The 17,845-nt window shown below is 48.7% G+C and overlaps 1 protein-coding gene across 3 annotated transcripts in view; it reads right to left on the bottom strand.

Moving 5' to 3' along the window:
• Positions 1-17,845, bottom strand: part of arid1b (AT-rich interactive domain 1B) — a 40,829-nt gene that overhangs the window by 2,465 nt on the left and 20,519 nt on the right. Inside the window, exons 5-22 of one of the 3 annotated variants that reach the window (XM_085432701.1) lie at positions 17,567-17,807; positions 17,400-17,483; positions 17,055-17,210; positions 16,640-16,979; positions 16,136-16,318; positions 15,543-15,697; positions 15,355-15,461; positions 12,797-12,934; positions 11,882-12,091; positions 11,494-11,713; positions 3,705-3,840; positions 3,162-3,337; positions 2,709-2,856; positions 2,149-2,265; positions 1,879-1,960; positions 1,023-1,776; positions 775-905; positions 68-692 (exon numbers count right to left, since the gene is read on the bottom strand). In XM_085432701.1, the coding sequence (XP_085288827.1) occupies positions 68-692; positions 775-905; positions 1,023-1,776; positions 1,879-1,960; positions 2,149-2,265; positions 2,709-2,856; positions 3,162-3,337; positions 3,705-3,840; positions 11,494-11,713; positions 11,882-12,091; positions 12,797-12,934; positions 15,355-15,461; positions 15,543-15,697; positions 16,136-16,318; positions 16,640-16,979; positions 17,055-17,210; positions 17,400-17,483; positions 17,567-17,807 (4,003 nt within the window). The remainder of the gene's footprint in view (positions 1-67; positions 693-774; positions 906-1,022; positions 1,777-1,878; positions 1,961-2,148; positions 2,266-2,708; positions 2,857-3,161; positions 3,338-3,704; positions 3,841-11,493; positions 11,714-11,881; positions 12,092-12,796; positions 12,935-15,354; positions 15,462-15,542; positions 15,698-16,135; positions 16,319-16,639; positions 16,980-17,054; positions 17,211-17,399; positions 17,484-17,566; positions 17,808-17,845) is intronic. The other 2 variants (XM_085432702.1, XM_085432703.1) reach the window with 2 other exon arrangements.

Genomic DNA, 17,845 nt, shown 5'->3' with positions numbered 1-17,845 from the left:
ATCACTTGAATCATTTTATTGGTGATAATATTGATAAATGTCCATATCTCCTCTCTTCAGGTCTTACCTTCTCCTCCGTCTGGCTGGTTTTGCTCTTCTCCTCCGCCCAGCTCTTCCTTGCCTGTTTCACCCTCTTCCCACTCGGGTGGGTGCAGAGGGACAAAGTCTCCTGTGCGGGACTCGAAGTGTGTCAGGATGTGAGTGGTGGAGTCTCCTCCTCCGGCCTTCCAGTGGAGGAGGCCGCTGATGAAGCCATTGGGTCGGTTCAACTTGGCCCAGCGCTCCTCCACCTCCTCCCACCCATCGCCGGTCTCAACCCTGATTGGCAGCTTGTCGTACTTGCTGGCCTGCTGGAGGCGGGCCTCTGCTTCCTCCATGTGCTCCTCCTCCTTCACCTGTGCTTCTTCTTTGACCACAGGTTCTTTCACCTCCTCCTCAGAAGGCATGAGCAGCGGTGGCGGCATGTCTTCCGCCTGCTCAGCTGACCACCTCTGAATCTTCTGCTCCAACGCTGTCTGGCCATTGGATTCTGACGCAGCGGCTAACAGCTCCTCTGTCACCTCCTCCTCAGGGAGGGGCCCCAGCAGGGAACCCTGCCTCACAGTTCCCACTTCATATTCCTTGAGGATGCCGAAGATCTGGATCAGGCAGCGGCGGTAAAACTCCACAATGAGCTCCAGGAAGCCCGGCAGCTGCAGGAGGAAGAGGAGAAAGGTCAGACTGACAGACATCAGACACACGGACGATGAGCAGTGAGGAAGATGAGGCTCTGACCTGCGGGAGGCTAAAGGAGCCGACGGTGCTGTCATCGTACAGCAGGATGTTGATGGTGTCCAATGCCCATGTGCTCTCTGCTAACAAGCCAGACTTCAGTGACATCATCACCCGCCACGCCTCTGGGGTTCCTGACCAATAACAGCACAGAGTGAGTGTCAGCTGACCCCGGCTGCCTGCCGGCTGAATGAAAACCTGAAGAAGAAACAACTCCCTCTGATGTGTGTGTCTCTGTGTGTGTGCCGCACCTGTGTCCTTAGCGGTCAGCCGTCGCCGTGGTTTCAGTTTGGGGGGCGTGGCCTCCACAGAGCCATGGGGGAAACTGACCTCCCTGTTGATGAGTGAGACGGTTTGAGAGGTCAGCGGTCCCTGCGGCGCTCCCAGCACTGGTGGTTTCTTCATGGGGGGAAGGTAGGGTGCGCTGTTGGGTGACAGCGAGCTCCCCATGGGCCGGGGAAATGTGGAGGGGCTATGAGAGCGAGTCACGTGGTTGGGGATGGTGGGTGTGGCCTGGAAAGAAGCGGGAGGCTGTCTGGAGGGCAGAGGAGGAATGGAGGTGGCGCTGGCGGCTGAAGAGTGGGGGGGGTATGGAGTCTGGCGCTGGCTCGGGTGACCGGGGGCCCACTGGTCGTCCTGTGGAGCCCTGCTCTCCTGGTCATCCCCTCGATAGGCGGGTCCCTGACCCTGCCGGCTGTACGTATAGCCCATATCTGTCCTGGGGTGCCACATGTTGGCCTGCGGCACTTCCCCGGACCCCCCAGACACCGCCGCCGGCCCTGAGCTCATCATGCTGTGCTGCGGGGGGCCCTGGCGGTCGCGACTGTAAGGATACGGGTACTGGCCCTGGATGGGCCGGCGCTCAGGGCCCATGTAGCCCCCACCTCCTCCCCCATAGACGGGGAACATGTCGGGCTGCTGAGAGCCATACTGCTGCACGCCGAACGCCTCGCCCTCGTGACGCTTCGCTGGCGGGTACATCCCCTCCATTGGACGCTTGTATCCCTGCAGACAAACACCAGAAATGAATCCAGACCTGAAGTACCCCCAGACCCCTCAGTGACGTGATTTATCACACCAATCGGGACTCGTTTAGGAGGCGCTTACCTGCTGCTGAGGGTACAGGGACTGATGGGAACTGTAGGCCATGCCGTGAGGATACTGCTGCCCATAACCGTCATGGCCGTGCCTGAAGAGCCAACACAGGAAACTTAAATGATCCCATAATCATGTTAAACTGTTTAAACTTGGCCGGGTTTAGACTATGATCTGATATTTGGAGCAAATCTCCCGTGAACAGACAGTGTCACACAAATGACAAAGATGACATCACATGAAAGCTCTATAATTGAGGGCTGGTTACATCCACGCTCTCACCTCTGGTGGGGGAATCTGTTGGTGGGAAACATGCTGGCTTCGTTTGCAGACGGACCCATGCTGTTCTGGCCTCCGGGGGGCGCCATGCCTCCCTCAGGGCCCATCGCATGTTCCGGCCTGTGGGAAACAAACAGGTGAACTCCTGTAGTAGAGACACTTCAGCTGGTTTCCCGTGTTTAAAGTTGTCACCTAAGACTTTTTTAAAGCCTTGTTTGCACTTTGAGATTATTTCTTCTTCTAAAACATTTTTAATAATTGGTTCATAGAGTTGACAGTGCCATGATGATAAACAGTTACACGGCTAAACTTTTTAATACAAACAAAAAGAAACCAAACTGTGTGTGTACAAACAGCAGACGTGCTGCAGGGCAAAACTGAATCACTCACAGTTATGTGCACTTTTTCATTCATAGATTTTAAATACATTCAGAAAAACTGGACTCCTGTGAAACACGAAAGACATTTTTTTAGTCTAACTGGTGGGAATACAGTGGCTGAGTTCAGACAGACTCACATCTGTGTGGGGCTAACGCTTCTTTAAATCTTGAGCAGAATCTCACCTGCGCTCATAGCCGGGGCTGTAGGAGTACTGGGGTCTGGGGCCCATCCCTGCCAGCGGTCCAGAGGGTGGCCCACGGTGGTACATGTCCTGCATGGCTCCACCGCTGGGCATCTGACCGGGACTGAAGGCCTCGCCGGGACCCGGACCTGACGGCAGAATCAAAAACCTGCTGTGAACCCCAGAAAGACACACTGATCCTGAGCTATGTGTTAAACTATGAACCCTGATGTGAAACTGGCTCGGTGGTGATGTACGATAATGTGATGTAATCTGCAGCAGCTCCTGCAGTCAGACTGCAGTCAGACTGAAAGTTCAAGCTTCAACCACCAGGGGGAAGCAGTGGACTAAATACAGTAGAACTGCATGGATTACTGCTTCTTGAAAACACAAAGTGTTATCAGTGTTCCTGGTTCTCAAACAAACACGTCCTCCTCAGTTCTTCCCTCCTCACCCTTCCTCACTCCTCCATAAGGGTCTTTGTTGGCATCATACTGCATCCTCATAGGGTCTCCTGGACCACCTCCCTGCTGGTAGGGAGCACCGCCGGGTCCCAGGCCTCGTTTGCTGTGGAAGGCTGGATCGCTACCCTCAGAGAATGGGTCCTGCACACTGACTCCTCCCACGCTCCTAAACATAAAACACAGACATGAGAGTCACATGAAAGTGTTCGGGTTCACATCATTACCTCCACACGCAGCATAAAACCTGCAGATGGATGGTAACAGAGGCAGCTGTAACTGCTAGCTGTCTGCTAGCTTCACCTGAGCTGGTCCTTCTGGAGCCTTTTTAGTGACATCATGTGACCAATAACATGGCGCCTGTGAGGTTACTGCACCAACAGACTGAGCCTGATGTGTAATTCGGAGGCATCACAGTTGCAGCTGTGCAATCGTGATGCGAACGAAAACCTTTAAGTTCCACTCTGTTGTGGCTTCTTCATGTTCTTCATGTGCAGTTTGCTCAGGTGTGTTTAACACTGAAGCTCTGCCCCTACCTGTTTCCAGGCTGGGGGGCCATGTGGCTCTGCGGGGTGGAGGCGGGGGTCGGGGGCTTCAGGTCTCCGGGGGCATCGGTCAGGGAGCTGCTGCTGGACTGAGGGGTGTTTGGACCCTGCAGAGAGCCCGAGTTCGCTGCAGAGACACAGACCAGAGTTACATAATCATGTGACATCACACCGCACACCAGAGCTCAGACACGCCTTCTTCATCAGCTGCTGTCTAATCAATTGGCTGACCTACAAATTAGGGCTGAACAATATATCGCATTTGCGATAATATCGCGACATGATCAAGTGCAATTTTCTAACCGCAAAGGCTGCGATTATACTCTGGACATGTCCAAATTCATGGGCTGCATCCTCCTGAGGCCGCATTTGTAGACCGATTACGTCACAGCGACGCGCCGAAGGCTGTCCAAATTACTACCATATCCCAGAATTCATAGCGCGGCCCAGCCAAACTCCAGTTTCCAGCAATGGCGGCCGCTACTAAGTTTTAAAATTACTCATACTAATCTTTCTGGGTCACAAAATAAACTTTTAACATATTTTCAGGCGAGAAAGTAGTTGTGTAAACATCAAATATCTGCTCGGTTTATCAAGATATCCCATATTTGCAAAAGTGCTTCGACGTTTTCAGAGGCGTCTGCTACCCACCAGCTCGACAGCTAGCCGGGAGCTCGAGGGTTACTGATGCGGCCGAGAACGGCACAACTCCCGGCACATCATTTTCAGATCACCGCGGAGTTTCGCTGCTCGGGTTAAACGTAATATATAAGTCACTTAGACAACCTAAAAATGTTATTGTTGGGCTTTTTTCAGTGTTTTGTTTGTTCGTGAGTAAATCGGTTTGGCTGAGATTAAAGTTATTAGATTAGATAAAATAAAACTTTATTAATCCCCCGGGTGGGTTCCTCCTTGGTTTTCACACAGCTGACTAAACGTCAAACAGAAAACTTATTAAACAGAAGTATGAGACAGTTGAGAATTTACACCAGTGTCTGGTTATATTTTAGATAGCAAGAAGCAGACGGCCGAGTTTATTAAACTCCACCGAGACAGCGGTGACGCTAATCAGAACTAGACCGTCCAATTTCACGCCTTTAAATTTTAAGATAAGTGATGCGGCCGATAGCTGTGACCTTCACCACTCTGTGATAAATCAGTGCACGGGTTTCACTGTGCAGAGCTCTAAAAGTTACAACTAAAATTTTAAAATGAACCCTAAAATTTACAGGCAACCAATGAAGAGAAGCCAAAACTGGAGTAATGTGTGACCTCTTGTTTGTACCAGTTAAAAGTCTTGCCGCTGCATTCTGTACAGACTGAAGGCGATCCAGAGCTGATTTGTTGAGACACGTAAAAAGACCGTTACAATAATCCAAACGAGAAGAGATAAAAGCATGAAGAATCATCTCAAGTTCTGCCTTTGACACCAGTAGCCTGAGTTTAGAAATGTTTCTTAGATGATAAAAACAGTTCCGGGCAAGTTGTTTAGAGTGTTTCTCAAGAGACATTGAACTGTCAAATATAACACCTAAGTTTCTGAGACTCGACTGAAATGAAGGGTCTAAAAAACTGATATGCTGCCTAATTTCTGAGAGCATGTGATCAGGTGCAATAATCAAGGTTTCTGTTTTATCTGCATTTAACTGAAGGAAATTGTCATTTAACCATTGTTTGATTTCTGACAGACAATTATTTAAACAAGACAATTTATACAACTCAGAAGCTTTGAAAGAACAGTACAACTGAATGTCATCAGCATAGAGATGATAAGAAATATTATTGTAACGTCTGATAATGTGGCCTAGAGGGAGTATATACAGCAAAAAGAGAATAGGACCTAAAACAGATCCTTGAGGTACCCCAGAAGACAGAACTGATGTTTCCGACAGCACATGATTTATACAGACAGTAAAGGATCTCTCAGATAGATACGACATAAACCATTTTAAAACAACACCAGTAATCCCAAACAAGTCCTTCAGCCTATTTATCATGATGCTGTGATCAACAGTATCAAAAGCAGAGCTGAGATCCAACATAACCAGAACAGTGTACTCTCCAGAGTCTGCTGCCATCAGAATGTCACTAGACACCAGACTGGAAAATGTCCAGAACATTGTTCTTTTCCAAAAAGTTGTTAAGTTGTTCTGCAACTGTTTTTTCCAAGATCTTTGACACCAATGATAATTTTGATATCGGCCTGTAACTGCTTGGAAGAGATGGGTCCAAATTTGGTTTCTTTAATATTGGTTCAACAATAGCTTGTTTAAAATAGCTGGGAACTGAGCCAGTATAAAGAGAAGTATTAATTATTTCTCCGTCTCTGGGCTGGGGCCCTGGCCGGGCCTCGGGGGCTTGGGTCCTGGTTGGCCTGGGCCCCCTTTCCCTGGCGGGTCGCAGAGTATGGGGGTGCCTACTGGGGTCAGCAGGGGAGCTGGCCCCAGGGAGGGGTCACTTGCTCCTCCCTTCCTTCCCTCCCCATCTCCAGCAGCCTCCCTCTTCCCGCTCCACCACAACCACCCACACATGCAGGGCCTTGGAGTAGGGGTATGTCACCAGGGTGCAGAGGAGGCTACCCCCCCCCCCCCGTCCCCTTCTGGCTGCCTCTGCCTCAATTTTATCCCACAACTTAGACATTCACATTACTCACACTCTCATTACACATACATATAGGATCTTGGGGGTGGGAACGCTACACGGACTCCAAAAGACCATCAGGGTGTACACCTCACCCCTGGCGTCGTTGCCCACCTCTCAATTTTAAATACATGTAGACATTGAGGGCTAGCAGGAGGGACTATGCGCTTACCTGCTGCTCTCTGGCAGGTAGCTCCATGCTCTCCTGGGTTTTAAATGCACCTTAGAACACACATGCATCAACACTACAATGAGCGGGTGGAGGGAGGTTTGGAGTCTTCTCTCACCCCCATTCTCTGCGACCTGCTGGAGCGGGGGGGCTAGGAGGAGTTGGCCGTCCGACTGCGGTCTGGAGTGTGGGGCCTCCCTGCTGCTTCGGAGTCGGGGCGGTCTGCCTCTCCCCACCGCAGGGAAAAGGGTAACACGGTCTGGGTGCAGTTCCCCCCTCCAGGGGCAAGGGTACCTAGACCCGGTTCGTAGAGTACGCTTGGGGAGTGTGATCGTGTGTACAACGTCTCTTTATGTCTGTCTCCACGTTGGTTGAGTGTGGAGTAAGTGCATATGAGAGCATGAGGGTGGGAATGGATGTTTGTGTCTGTGTGTGCCTGTATGTCTGTGTCTATATGTCAGGTTGGGTGTCAGACGCCACCTCTCTGGGGACATCTCAGGCCCTCCAAGGTTTGGAGGTCTATCTCCCCCCCCCCCACCACTTCCCCTGCCAGTGGCGGACTCCCTCAGACATCGGTGCGTTGGTGGTTCTTTGTGTCTGGGGATGGGCGTCCAGGTACACACCGGCTCACTCCTTGCGGCCGCTTATCGGGGCCTGGAGCCTGGGGCTCGCTCGGGCCACTTCGGAGGTGGGGTGCCCCCGGCCTCTCGGCCTGGGGCTCGGTCACTCAGGCACGGCTGGCTGCCGGCGGAGCTCACGGGCGCATCACTGCAACCCCCCCTGGCTTCTGCTCCGCGGCTGCTGAGTGAGCCCTCATCTGGGACTCTCCTCAGCTCTTTCTGGGACAGTGGCGCGGCTGCCCCTCTGTTGGTCTTCCTTGGTCTCTTGTGTTCTGGGGGCCTCTGGATGTCTGGAGTTTTGATCTCCTCCATACCTGCTTCATGCCCTGGAGGACGGGGCTGTGGCCCCCCCACACCCTCTAGCAGATCATTACATGAAGGAACACGGGTGATCACACCCACAAACTACACCCTTTTTGGCTCCTACCTCAAAGCACACTGTGTTCTGTTGATCTTATGTGCTGCACAATAATGTTTAATATTTAGTATTTACTGTCATATTCCCATATATCATTGTGATGTTGTTTATTCTATTACTCTTGTTCTCTTCTGCTTGTTTTCTTTTTTCTTTCTCAACAGGTGATCCAGGTGATCGATATATGCATTTTCTTTTCTTTTCTTTTTTTCTTTCTGCCCATTCTGTTGTTTTTTGCCCTTCTCCCCCGTCCCTCTTCTCAGCTGTTTTTCTTTCCCTCTTTCTTTCTCCCCTTCTTTCCTCCAGTCAAGTCTGTCCCGTATTCAGCAAGTGAAAATAAAATAAACAATAAAAGGTGAATCAAATGGACCATTATGGCAAGGCTGGGATGGTCAATTTGGTAAAGTAAATCTGTTGGGCATCTTTCTTTGCCTTTAGACAACAATTCTGATGGCAAAAGAGCCAAACGGGACAGGCAAAAAAAAAAAAAAAAAAAAATTATTTCCAGAATACAGGGGCCAATAGAGTCAAACACACTAATGAAAAATGATGGAGGAAGTACATCAAGGTGGCTTGAAGTCAGTTTCATTCAACCAAGCAGAGCACTGATGTCCTGTAAGGTAACAGGAGTAAAAGAGGACCAGGTATCAGAGGTAAGCAACGTGTCAGTGTGATACTGAGAGGATGATGGAGAAATATTAGACCTGACAGCAGCGACCTTATTAACAAAATAGTTTAAAAAGTCATTACAATCAGATTTAGTATAGACTGGTACATGAGGAATATCAGGAGAGACAATGTTTTTAATTGTATCAAACAATACTCTGGGATTTTTCTTTTTTGAAGCTTTTAGATTAGCAAAATATTCCGTTCTGGCATTTTTTATCATGTCGTTAAGTGAGAAAATTGATTCCTTGAGATGTACCCTATGGACCTCAAGCTTGGAAGCCTTCCATAAACGTTCTAATTTGCAACAATATCTCCTAAAATTTTGAATATTTTCATTTATCCAAGGACAGAAATTTGAAGAATGGACAACATTTAGTTTCAGAGGTGCCACCGTATCTAAAATAGATTTACATTGATTATTAAAAGACAAAATAAGTGAATCCATATCATTTTGAGCCATGCGAGGGACAAACATGGCAGAAAACCTTCTAGCAGCATCCTGGTTTATAATCCGCCTTTGGATCATCAATTTAGGAGGTGAAGGATCCACGTAAAATGACAAATTAAAGAATATACAACTATGGTCACTCACATGGACATCTTCCACACATACATCATGTATATTTAAACCCAGGGAGAAAACAAGATCAAGAGTGTGGCCCTTTGTATGTGTGGGGCCAGAAACATGCTGCTTAAAGTTAACAGACTCAGTGATAGTGATGAGCTCAGCAACAGTGTTACAGGAAGCGTCATCAATATGAAGGTTTAAGTCTCCCAATATTACAACCTTCTCCAGTTTAATGATCGATGTCAGAAGGTCGTTAAATTCAGTTAGAAAGACCCCAGCAGGTCCAGGAGGTCGATAGATTAAAATACAGTAAAAGGTTTTCAGAGAACCGACCTTCATCATCTGTGACTCAAATGAAGAAAAGAAGTCCGAGGTCATCAGTTTGCATATGAGTCTGTCCTGGTAAACAGCAGCAAGTCCTCCACCACGTCCTAAACGACGCGGAGTTCCAATGACAGAACAGCCAGACGGGCAGATTTCATTCAAGTGGACATAATCCTTATTTTGCTGCCACGTCTCAGTCAGACACATAAAATCTAGAGACTCTTTAATAAAAAGATCATTTAGAATAAATGATTTGTTTGCTATAGAGTAGAGATGGACCGATCCGATATTACGTATCGGTATCGGTCCAATACTGACCTAAATTACTGGATCGGATATCGGAGAAAAATAAAAAATGTAATCCGATCCATTAAATATCACGAAAGCACCTCACAAAACTTGCAACACGCCGTAACTCACCTCAGAACGTTAGCACGTCGGAGCAGTATGCATCACGTGATAGAGCGGCTGTGGCATGCGGGACCTGTCGGTGGTCTGGATAGCATTTGGAGCTTCGCTAGCAACCCGGCATTTCATCTCCGACAAAGTTATCCCGAGAGAAGTAAAGCAAGTGTGTAAGTCCATCTCTGAATGTTTGTAAAGCATTCCTGCGTTAAGCTTAACAAGCGACTGCCTCTCCTGCTGCTACTTCAATCATGAAACTGCTTAACGATCAGCTGATCGGCTTTTCTGTCGCGAGTCCGTGTCTCTAGTTTGCTTTTGGCCCACTTTGCACCAGAAAGAGGAAACCAGCGGCTGAACAACAGCAGCACGTTTAAGCTTGATCAGCTATTGTTAGAATTTATTTAATATTACTTTCTACTCCAGGATCTTTTTCTACGTAGCTGACGCTGGTAACTGTGCAGGGGCGGATCTAGCAAAGTTTAGCCAGGGGGGCTGATAGGGCATTAACAGGGAAAAGGGGGCACAAAGACATACTTTTCTTTCTTATTCTCATTTAAAATGTCTAGCTTTTAATAAATAATTATCTGACACCCAAAGTTTTAATTTGATGTAAAATGAATAGAAGTCAATTACTGTATATAGTAACTATTAAGTCTAATATATATACCCTGGTAAGCTATAGTACTTTTTCCTTTGGGAAGGTACCATCTGTGCAGTCTGCAATTTTGTTGAAGAAAGATGTTGAATCTATTTAATATTTCTTGAAAAATAATTGATTTCTGTGCATTTTTTTTTCACACTGCATCAAATTAAGGTTGATTACGTCGATTAAGCATCATGAGGTGGAGCGTGAGGGGTGGTTCCCTATTTTTTATTTTTTTATTTTTGTTGTTGCTGGGAGTTGGAACCCTATTAGTTAGGTTGCTTAATATTTATGCTAAGTACTCTTTAAAATACCAGAATAGGGAGGATGGTGTAGGTTTAAGTTTATTAGATTGATCAGTATTGCTGAACTATGAAATATTTTTTTTTGCATACAGGTATAACAGAATAGCTTTAGTGTAGTTGTTGTTTTAAACTTGAGTATGAACTTATACAAAATGCAGCAAGATATTTAAAAAACAGTTTTGTTGATTAAAAAACACTATATCGGATTCATATCGGTATCGGCAGATATCCAAATTTATGATATCGGTATCGGACATAAAAAAGTGGTACGTGCCATCTCTACTATAGAGTGAACGTTTAGCAGGGCGAACCGAATTGATGACGGTTTATCTGCAGAATCTACAGCTGACTGCAGCGGTACTTGAATTAAACCTGTGGACCTGCTGGGCAGGGCGGCGACTCCAGAGTTGGGAATACCCTTGATCGATGAGCAGACGTAGCTGTCACCAGCAAAACGGAAAATGGATGACAGACACAGAGTGAGCAAACTGCTTTCGAGCCATGGGGCTCGGGTCCCAGGCAAACTTCCCCAGCAAACGACAGGAGAGGAATGAATCACATTTTAACTGCAAAATATTCACTTACTCTAATATCATTTATTTATCATTCTGTGATTTGACAGTTAAATTTAAGATGTTCGAAATGTTTTCAGAGCGCTCTCATCAGTCTACAGTGTTTCTTTGGTGTTGGTGTGTCTGTGAAACCAAGGATAAAGAAGGAAACTGAGAGGACAAAGACAAAGAGACAACTCTGCAGTGAAGAGAGAGCAAGACCGGCATCGTGGGAAATTAGGTCAGTATGAGGTCACTGATGTTTACATTCACACTCTCCTCCAGCCTGTCTGACAGCTCGCAGTGTGTGTTACATAATTGGCTGTGTGTGTGTGTGTGTGATCCCTACAGCAGCATCAGTAACACCTCCTTTCTCACAGTCTCACTCTCGTTTCTGATTTTTACACTTTCAGCTGGAAACAGACACAAAGCTGAGTGTGAACCTCTCCGGTGTCAGAAGATCTGTCTTACCCGGGGAGGGCGGCTGGATCTTGGCCTGGAGTGACGGAGGTTTCTTGGCGTCTCCGGCGGGCCCTGCGGCCTCGGGTGGTGGCTCCTCGCCACGCTCCATCTTGCACTCATAGGCGAACAGGTACTGGATGTACTGCTTCTTCAGCGAGCTGGCTGAGCTGCTGGACGTCCCCACGTTTAGCAGGGATGACAGCTCCCTCCACTTCTTATTCTTATTCACCTGAGAGCCACAACGGGAACACGGATTCAGAGACAAGCAGATGGCAGGAACGCACAACCAAATTTATTTACCGATCGATCTCCACGACCTAATGAATGAGGCATTAGCTGAACCCTGAAGGAGGAAGAAGAGGAAACAGAGACAGAGAGAGGATCAGTGCTGCCTCACCATGGCCAGTCCTCCAATGTCACGGACAGCCAGGTACAGCCTGCAGAGGTCTAGTGGCTTCTTCCCGACGGCGGGCAGGTTTGGGACAGGCGTGCCCCTCTCGTCCATGAAAGACAGGTATCGGTCCACCCACAGCTTCCTCTCTGGCTCAGAGCCCATCTCGTACAGCCGGGTGATCTTCTCGTTGGTCATGGTGGCCACGCTGGGCTTCTGCAGAGACACAGACAGCACCTTCAGCTTTCCATATCACAGAGGCGGAGCCAACATGTCAGAGCTGCAAAGGAACCTCTAAATAAGACCGACACACCCACACCTGTCTACAGGTGACAGTTTGCAGCACGTCAGTCATGAGCGGCACTTTAAAACCACTCAGACAGATCTGTCCACGTTACTAATAAACATCCACCAGAAACTCCGAATCAGAGTTCAAGAGGTCAACATGGCAGCAGTCGCTGGCGTGGAGGGAGAAGCACCTCAACCCTCAGCTTTTTGCTGCTTCATCCTACGAAAATCTCAGATCTCCAGAAACAGGTAAAAAAACAGGAAGTTCAGATGAGGTGGACGCCTGCATGACTGTGACATCACCTGCAGCCCGTTCAGAAGTGAACGTTAACCACAGAACGATCTTCTGTGACTTTTAATATAACTACCAACTGCCCCACCCCTCAGGTCTGTTTCTTTTGCTGCTCACATGCTACATTTCATGAAATTAAGCAAATGAACTCAATGAATGATAAAGAAATGGACACAAAATAATATCTGAACCACGCGGATTCATCTCATGCGGTTTGTGTCTGAAAAAAACCGTCTGCAAGTGACGGGATCCGGAGTCAGAGGTTTTTCATCCACGAGCAGCAGGAAGTGTCGATGTAATTAGTGCAAACTGTTGTTGTGTTTGTGCGTTGCGCTGCTTACCGGGCTGCTCGGCGTCCTGAGCCAGGCGGGGCTGCTGATGCCATCGCTGTCCTCGCCGTGACAGGACGACAGGCTGGCCGAGCTGGGGGACATGGGGCAGGGGGTGGGGGGCTGGGACACACACTGTGAGCTGTAGTCCTTTGATACAACACAAACACACACACACACACATATCAGAAGGAGTTGTTTCTTCCTCAGGTTTTCATTCTCACAGCCGGCAGCAGTCTAGGTTGGAGCACCTGCAGTTAGCCGACAGCAGAAACAACATGTCTGCCAACAGCTGGTTAAATGCAGAGAACCAGCCGCTGCTCTCTGGTTAATTACAGCGAACACGGAAGAGTGTGTGTGTGTGTGTGTGTGTGTGTGTGTGTGTCTGTCTTTGTTAGAGACGACAGGAAAGGAGTGAAGACACACACTTGTGTGGTTGGTTCTCCTTGGTTTTTGGTGTGTGCTGCTCTGGATGTGAAGCCTTTGTTAAACTAACCACATAGCCTGGTACGGTGGCCCTCAAGGACAAATCAGGGAAACGCACAAAAAAAGCAGCACGTTTGTAAGCAGAGTTGTTCCGGCGTCTCTTGTCATCATCCTGTATGTTCTCATTTCAGTGAAATGTGACTTTTAGCAGCTCTCTCCACCTGTCAGTGCTCATCAAGCATAAAACCCGTCCTGTATAAAATGTCACTCAACACAGATTCAATAAATGCTCACGCTGATGAAGCCGTCTCCTGTAGGTGGTGACGGTTTACGCCGATCGGGTTTCCTCTCGTTATCGAGGGAACAAGAACAGACGACTCGCTTCACTTTCCTCGTTTTCTCACATCTATTTTGAAGTTTCTCTGACAGTTGACATAAAAAACATCACCTAACTTGTGGAGTGTCAAACCGCTTCCGCATGAAACGCAAACTGGGAAAAATTAGCAGCGGCGGCGTCTAATGAGGAAGCCAAGCTGAGACTCTCCTGCAAACAAAGCAGCCTCCGCTCATCACCTGAACCGCCTCGCGTAACCCCGACTGCCACAAACAGCTCGGCAGCGGATGTGATCAAGGCCGACACTTCGCTGTTAGATAACGAGGTGAAGAGAGTCAGAGAGAGCAGTGAGGAGGAGGAGAAACTCTGCAGCTGCTAAGCCGAGTGAGGAAAACAAGAAGAAACAGACAAGAGAAAAGAGAGCGCCGCTCTCCGCCTCGTGTTGGTTATTTTGGGTTTCTGTTACTCTTCCAAACCAGCTGATGAAGCAAAGACGGGTTCAGGTGTAATGAGTGGCATGCTGCTAGGAGTAAACTGATCAGTGCTGTCAGCCATGATGAAGAGAACTGCCTGAGAGGAAGGGTGAAACTTGGGGGAATCGCTCTCCTACACCCAGCTTCATTCTCACAAACACAAATAGATCCCGTTTGCACGTTAGCGTCAGCTCAGCATCTGCTGCCACACAGCCTTCACCTTCACGGCAGTAAGCCTTAAAGGCCGTCCACACATACAGACCGACAGAGAGCCTCAGAGATGCAGTGAAATAACCATTCTCAAGGTAAACTCTTTAAAGGATACCGCTGACTGTCAGGTGACAGGTTGGTAAGTATGTTAGAGTCCACAAGGAGCCAACCATCAGCACTGGGTGGGGCTTAAGGCACTGATGGTTCAGCAGTTCATTGGATCACTTCCTACAGGAACCGCCCACAGACCTGCCGTCCCCGACACGCTCAGACGGGTTTATCACTTTTTACAAATTCTCTGTGGATTATTTCCGTTTTAATCACATCAGTGTAAAAAACAGCAGTTAACTTGCTAGCATCGGACCTGCGGCAGGTGCAATTTAATGACATCATCAAATAAACTTCCGACTTAAACTGTGGTAAAATCAGAAGAACTTCAGTTACGAAGAGGCTAAGCTGCTCTCACGTTAGACTGGGCGCTCGTGCATCTGTCTGAGCGTGCTCAGAGAAGAAAGCTCTCTTTTATCCCTACTGCGTCTTGTCTCCTTAATGGCAAATAATTGTCCTTGAACTTTCTGTCATTATTATTGTTATTATTATTTTATAGTATTGTTCTGTTTATTTTTATCCTCCAGCTGCTAAACTAAACTAATTTCCCCTTGTGGGACAATAAAGACATTGAATTGAATTGAAAGCCAGAACCATGACCAAGCAGCTGCTGTAATTGGTTAGTAAAAAGCCAAAGAGGGGTTTGTTACAAGCAAAAAGATTAATCGCACTAAAATGGGAAAAGAACAAGGAAACCGAGTATCACACAGTGGAAAAAACAAATGATGGTGGCTTTGCCATTGGAGCGGATAACATGTATACTGAAAAGGAAATTGGATGGTTTTGAGAAGGTGTGGAGACCATTTGTGAATTTTGTAGAAGGATTTGTATTATCTGAGGAGGACGAGGACTGAGGGCAATGACATTTGATTTGGGATAATGATAAATTCAGGCCTTTAACGGAGTGACAAATCTGATTACTTTTTTGTTTTCTTTTTGCTGTCTGACTGTTTGTAAGTCATTAAAATGTAAAAAATAATAAAGATATTGTTGGGAAAAAAAAATCCAAAGAGAGAAACCTTGGGTTTGGGCTCTCCTACAGGACCAACACCCTCTTTGCTCAGCTCCACCCTTTGCTTGGCATCTGCGTGAGGACCCATCCCTTCAGCTGGCATCATCACGGGGCCTGAAAGACCAAGAGATCAGAATTCATAACCTCCGCAACGTCCAACCAGTCTCTGACAGGTGCTCAGGTCTGCGTTCCTACCTGATGGTGGGGCACTGTAGGGGGGTCCCTGTGGCGTCATCCTCCCAGAGTTACTCCCTGGCTGTTGACTGTAAGGACCTCCAGGACCTGCGTGGCCTCCTGGACCTCCAGGGCCCATTGCACCCAGCGGTGTCATGCCCGGGTAGCTGCCCTGCCTGGAGAGGAAAAAGGATAAATGACCATTACAAAGGCGTGGAACAGGCTGGAACTGTGTTGTTAGAGGAGCCAAAGAAGCAGAGCTGAGGGCTTAGCAGGTCAGAGCACTGACCCAAGCAGGTTTCCATCCAGAACAAATATTAATCCAGTGTCCAGTTTAAAACTGCTGTTGTTATATTAGAAATTTGCTTGGTGGGATAAATAGCAGGTGGCGCTGGTACCATTTAAGCACTGTAGAAGAAGAACATGATGTTTTTAAGAGAGCTTGAATCAAAGTTGAAACATGTTGTGACTGTTAGCTTCAGCTGTGGGTATAAAACAGCAGCAGCAGCAGCAGCAGCAGCCAGCAGAACCACAGAAGAAGTAGTTAGTAAAACGTGTCATTAACCCTCTGTGAGCTATAGCAGACCCTCACAGCTGTCTGCTAACAAACCTACCCATAATGCTCAGAGGGGGCCTGCACAGCAGGCTGCTGGGGCTGAGCACTGGCACTGAGCTGCTGGGAGTGGTGCTGATGAGGGTGGGTAAGAGGGTGGGAGGGGTGGAGGGTGGGAGAGAGGGCAGGTCGACCGGTGTGCCAGGATGGGCTGTGGTAGATGGGTGAGCGAGCGAAGGGAGGTCTGGAAAAATGAAAGGAGGATGGAGGGAGAGAAGGAACAAACGTTCATCAGTCTGAGCCCAAAAATCAAAAACAAGCTTCATCACAATTCACTCGGCTCCACAGGAGCGCCGGCTTCGTCCTCTGGGAGTTTTCCATGGACACACTGGGAGGTTTGAGCAGATTTAAACTGACTCTAGTTTTTAACCCCTCAATAAGAAAAGTTAGGATGAATTAAGAACTAACAGCATCATTTCACAGATTTATATTTAAAAGCTGCTGATGATTGTGAGGACCAGGCCACCTCACCGAACTGTAGCTAAAGCTCGGTGGGTCAACTCACCTGCTCTGATTGGCTGCTGTAGACGGTGCTGATGATGAGTTGGCACCGGGTCCGGTGGTTGGGACAACCTCAGGTGGCTTACAGCTGGTGTTGGGTCCCGGGGGCCCCATGCCCTGCCCGGTGGCCTGCGGCATGCTAGGTGAGGTCGGGGCCAATGTGCCTCCTCCTGCAGGGTAAGGCCGCCCACCCACACCGGGCCCGGGGCCAGGACCACGGCCCGCTGGGGTGGACGGGCCCTGGCCGTGCATGGGACTGCTGGCGTTCAAGCCCAGGCTGTTGGCCAGGCTGGAGCCCGCGCCCAGGCCCGGCCCGCCATAATGTGGGGGCCGCGGGTAGTTACCTGAGTAGGACCAGACAAGTTACCAGAGATGCAGTGAGAAGTTAGAAAACAAAGTGTTTTTGTGATTTAACCAACCTGGAGGGCCGTACTGCCCATAGGAGTGGCCGGCCTGCTGGTAGGAGCTGTGGTGCATCGGCCCCCCCGGCCCTGGGTGAGGGGTCATTGACGAAGAGGACTGCTGGGGCCCAAACTGAGACCCAGAGGTGCTGCGCTGCATGGTGGGTGGGAAACCTGGAGATGAAGATAAAGGTGGTGGGGGGAAGGGACAGGGTTAGCCTAGCAGTAGCTTAGCTAACATGACAGACTGTAAAAACTCAGAAACCATGAACCTTAAACCTCATTTAACCTCAGACGCTCACATACAAAGATTTAAAATGATTGGTTAATCTACAATAACTCAGTTGTACTGGTGACTTGTACCTCTGTCCTGAGTCATGGCAGACTGGGAGGAATGGGGACCAACATCTGGACCAGGACCTGAGACCTGAGGGGGCATCTGAGAGCCTGAAACAAACAGAGTTGTTACTCCACAGGAACATCAAACGCATCACAGGACCTTGTGATAACACTCATAACTGTGCTCCCACCTGGTCCGCTGGTGGCGGGGGAAAGAGGTCCGGATCGCGATTGGCTGCCAGAGGCAGCGGGGGACGGGGAGGGGGAGGGTCCGGTGCGAGGTGGCGGAGGGAGGCGAGGGGAGACGTGCGGGGAGAATGGAGAACGGGCTGGAGTCCCCTGGTCGCCCTGAGCACTGCCGGAGCCCGATCCCCCCGAACTCACCACCGCCTCTGTGCCAGTGGGCAAATCATCGATGGAGCCGGAGAGGTCCTGAAAGACAGCACAGAGCAGCAGATGATAAAACACCT

The sequence above is a fragment of the Copadichromis virginalis genome, linkage group LG15 (genome assembly GCF_057382275.1).
Source record: "Copadichromis virginalis isolate Kocher_CV1m ecotype Utaka linkage group LG15, C_Virginalis_male_GT1.1, whole genome shotgun sequence".
In the NCBI taxonomy this organism is placed as follows: Eukaryota; Metazoa; Chordata; class Actinopteri; order Cichliformes; family Cichlidae; genus Copadichromis; species Copadichromis virginalis.
Note: the sequence above shows the minus strand (reverse complement) of the source record. Positions and strands in the feature narration are given on the sequence as shown.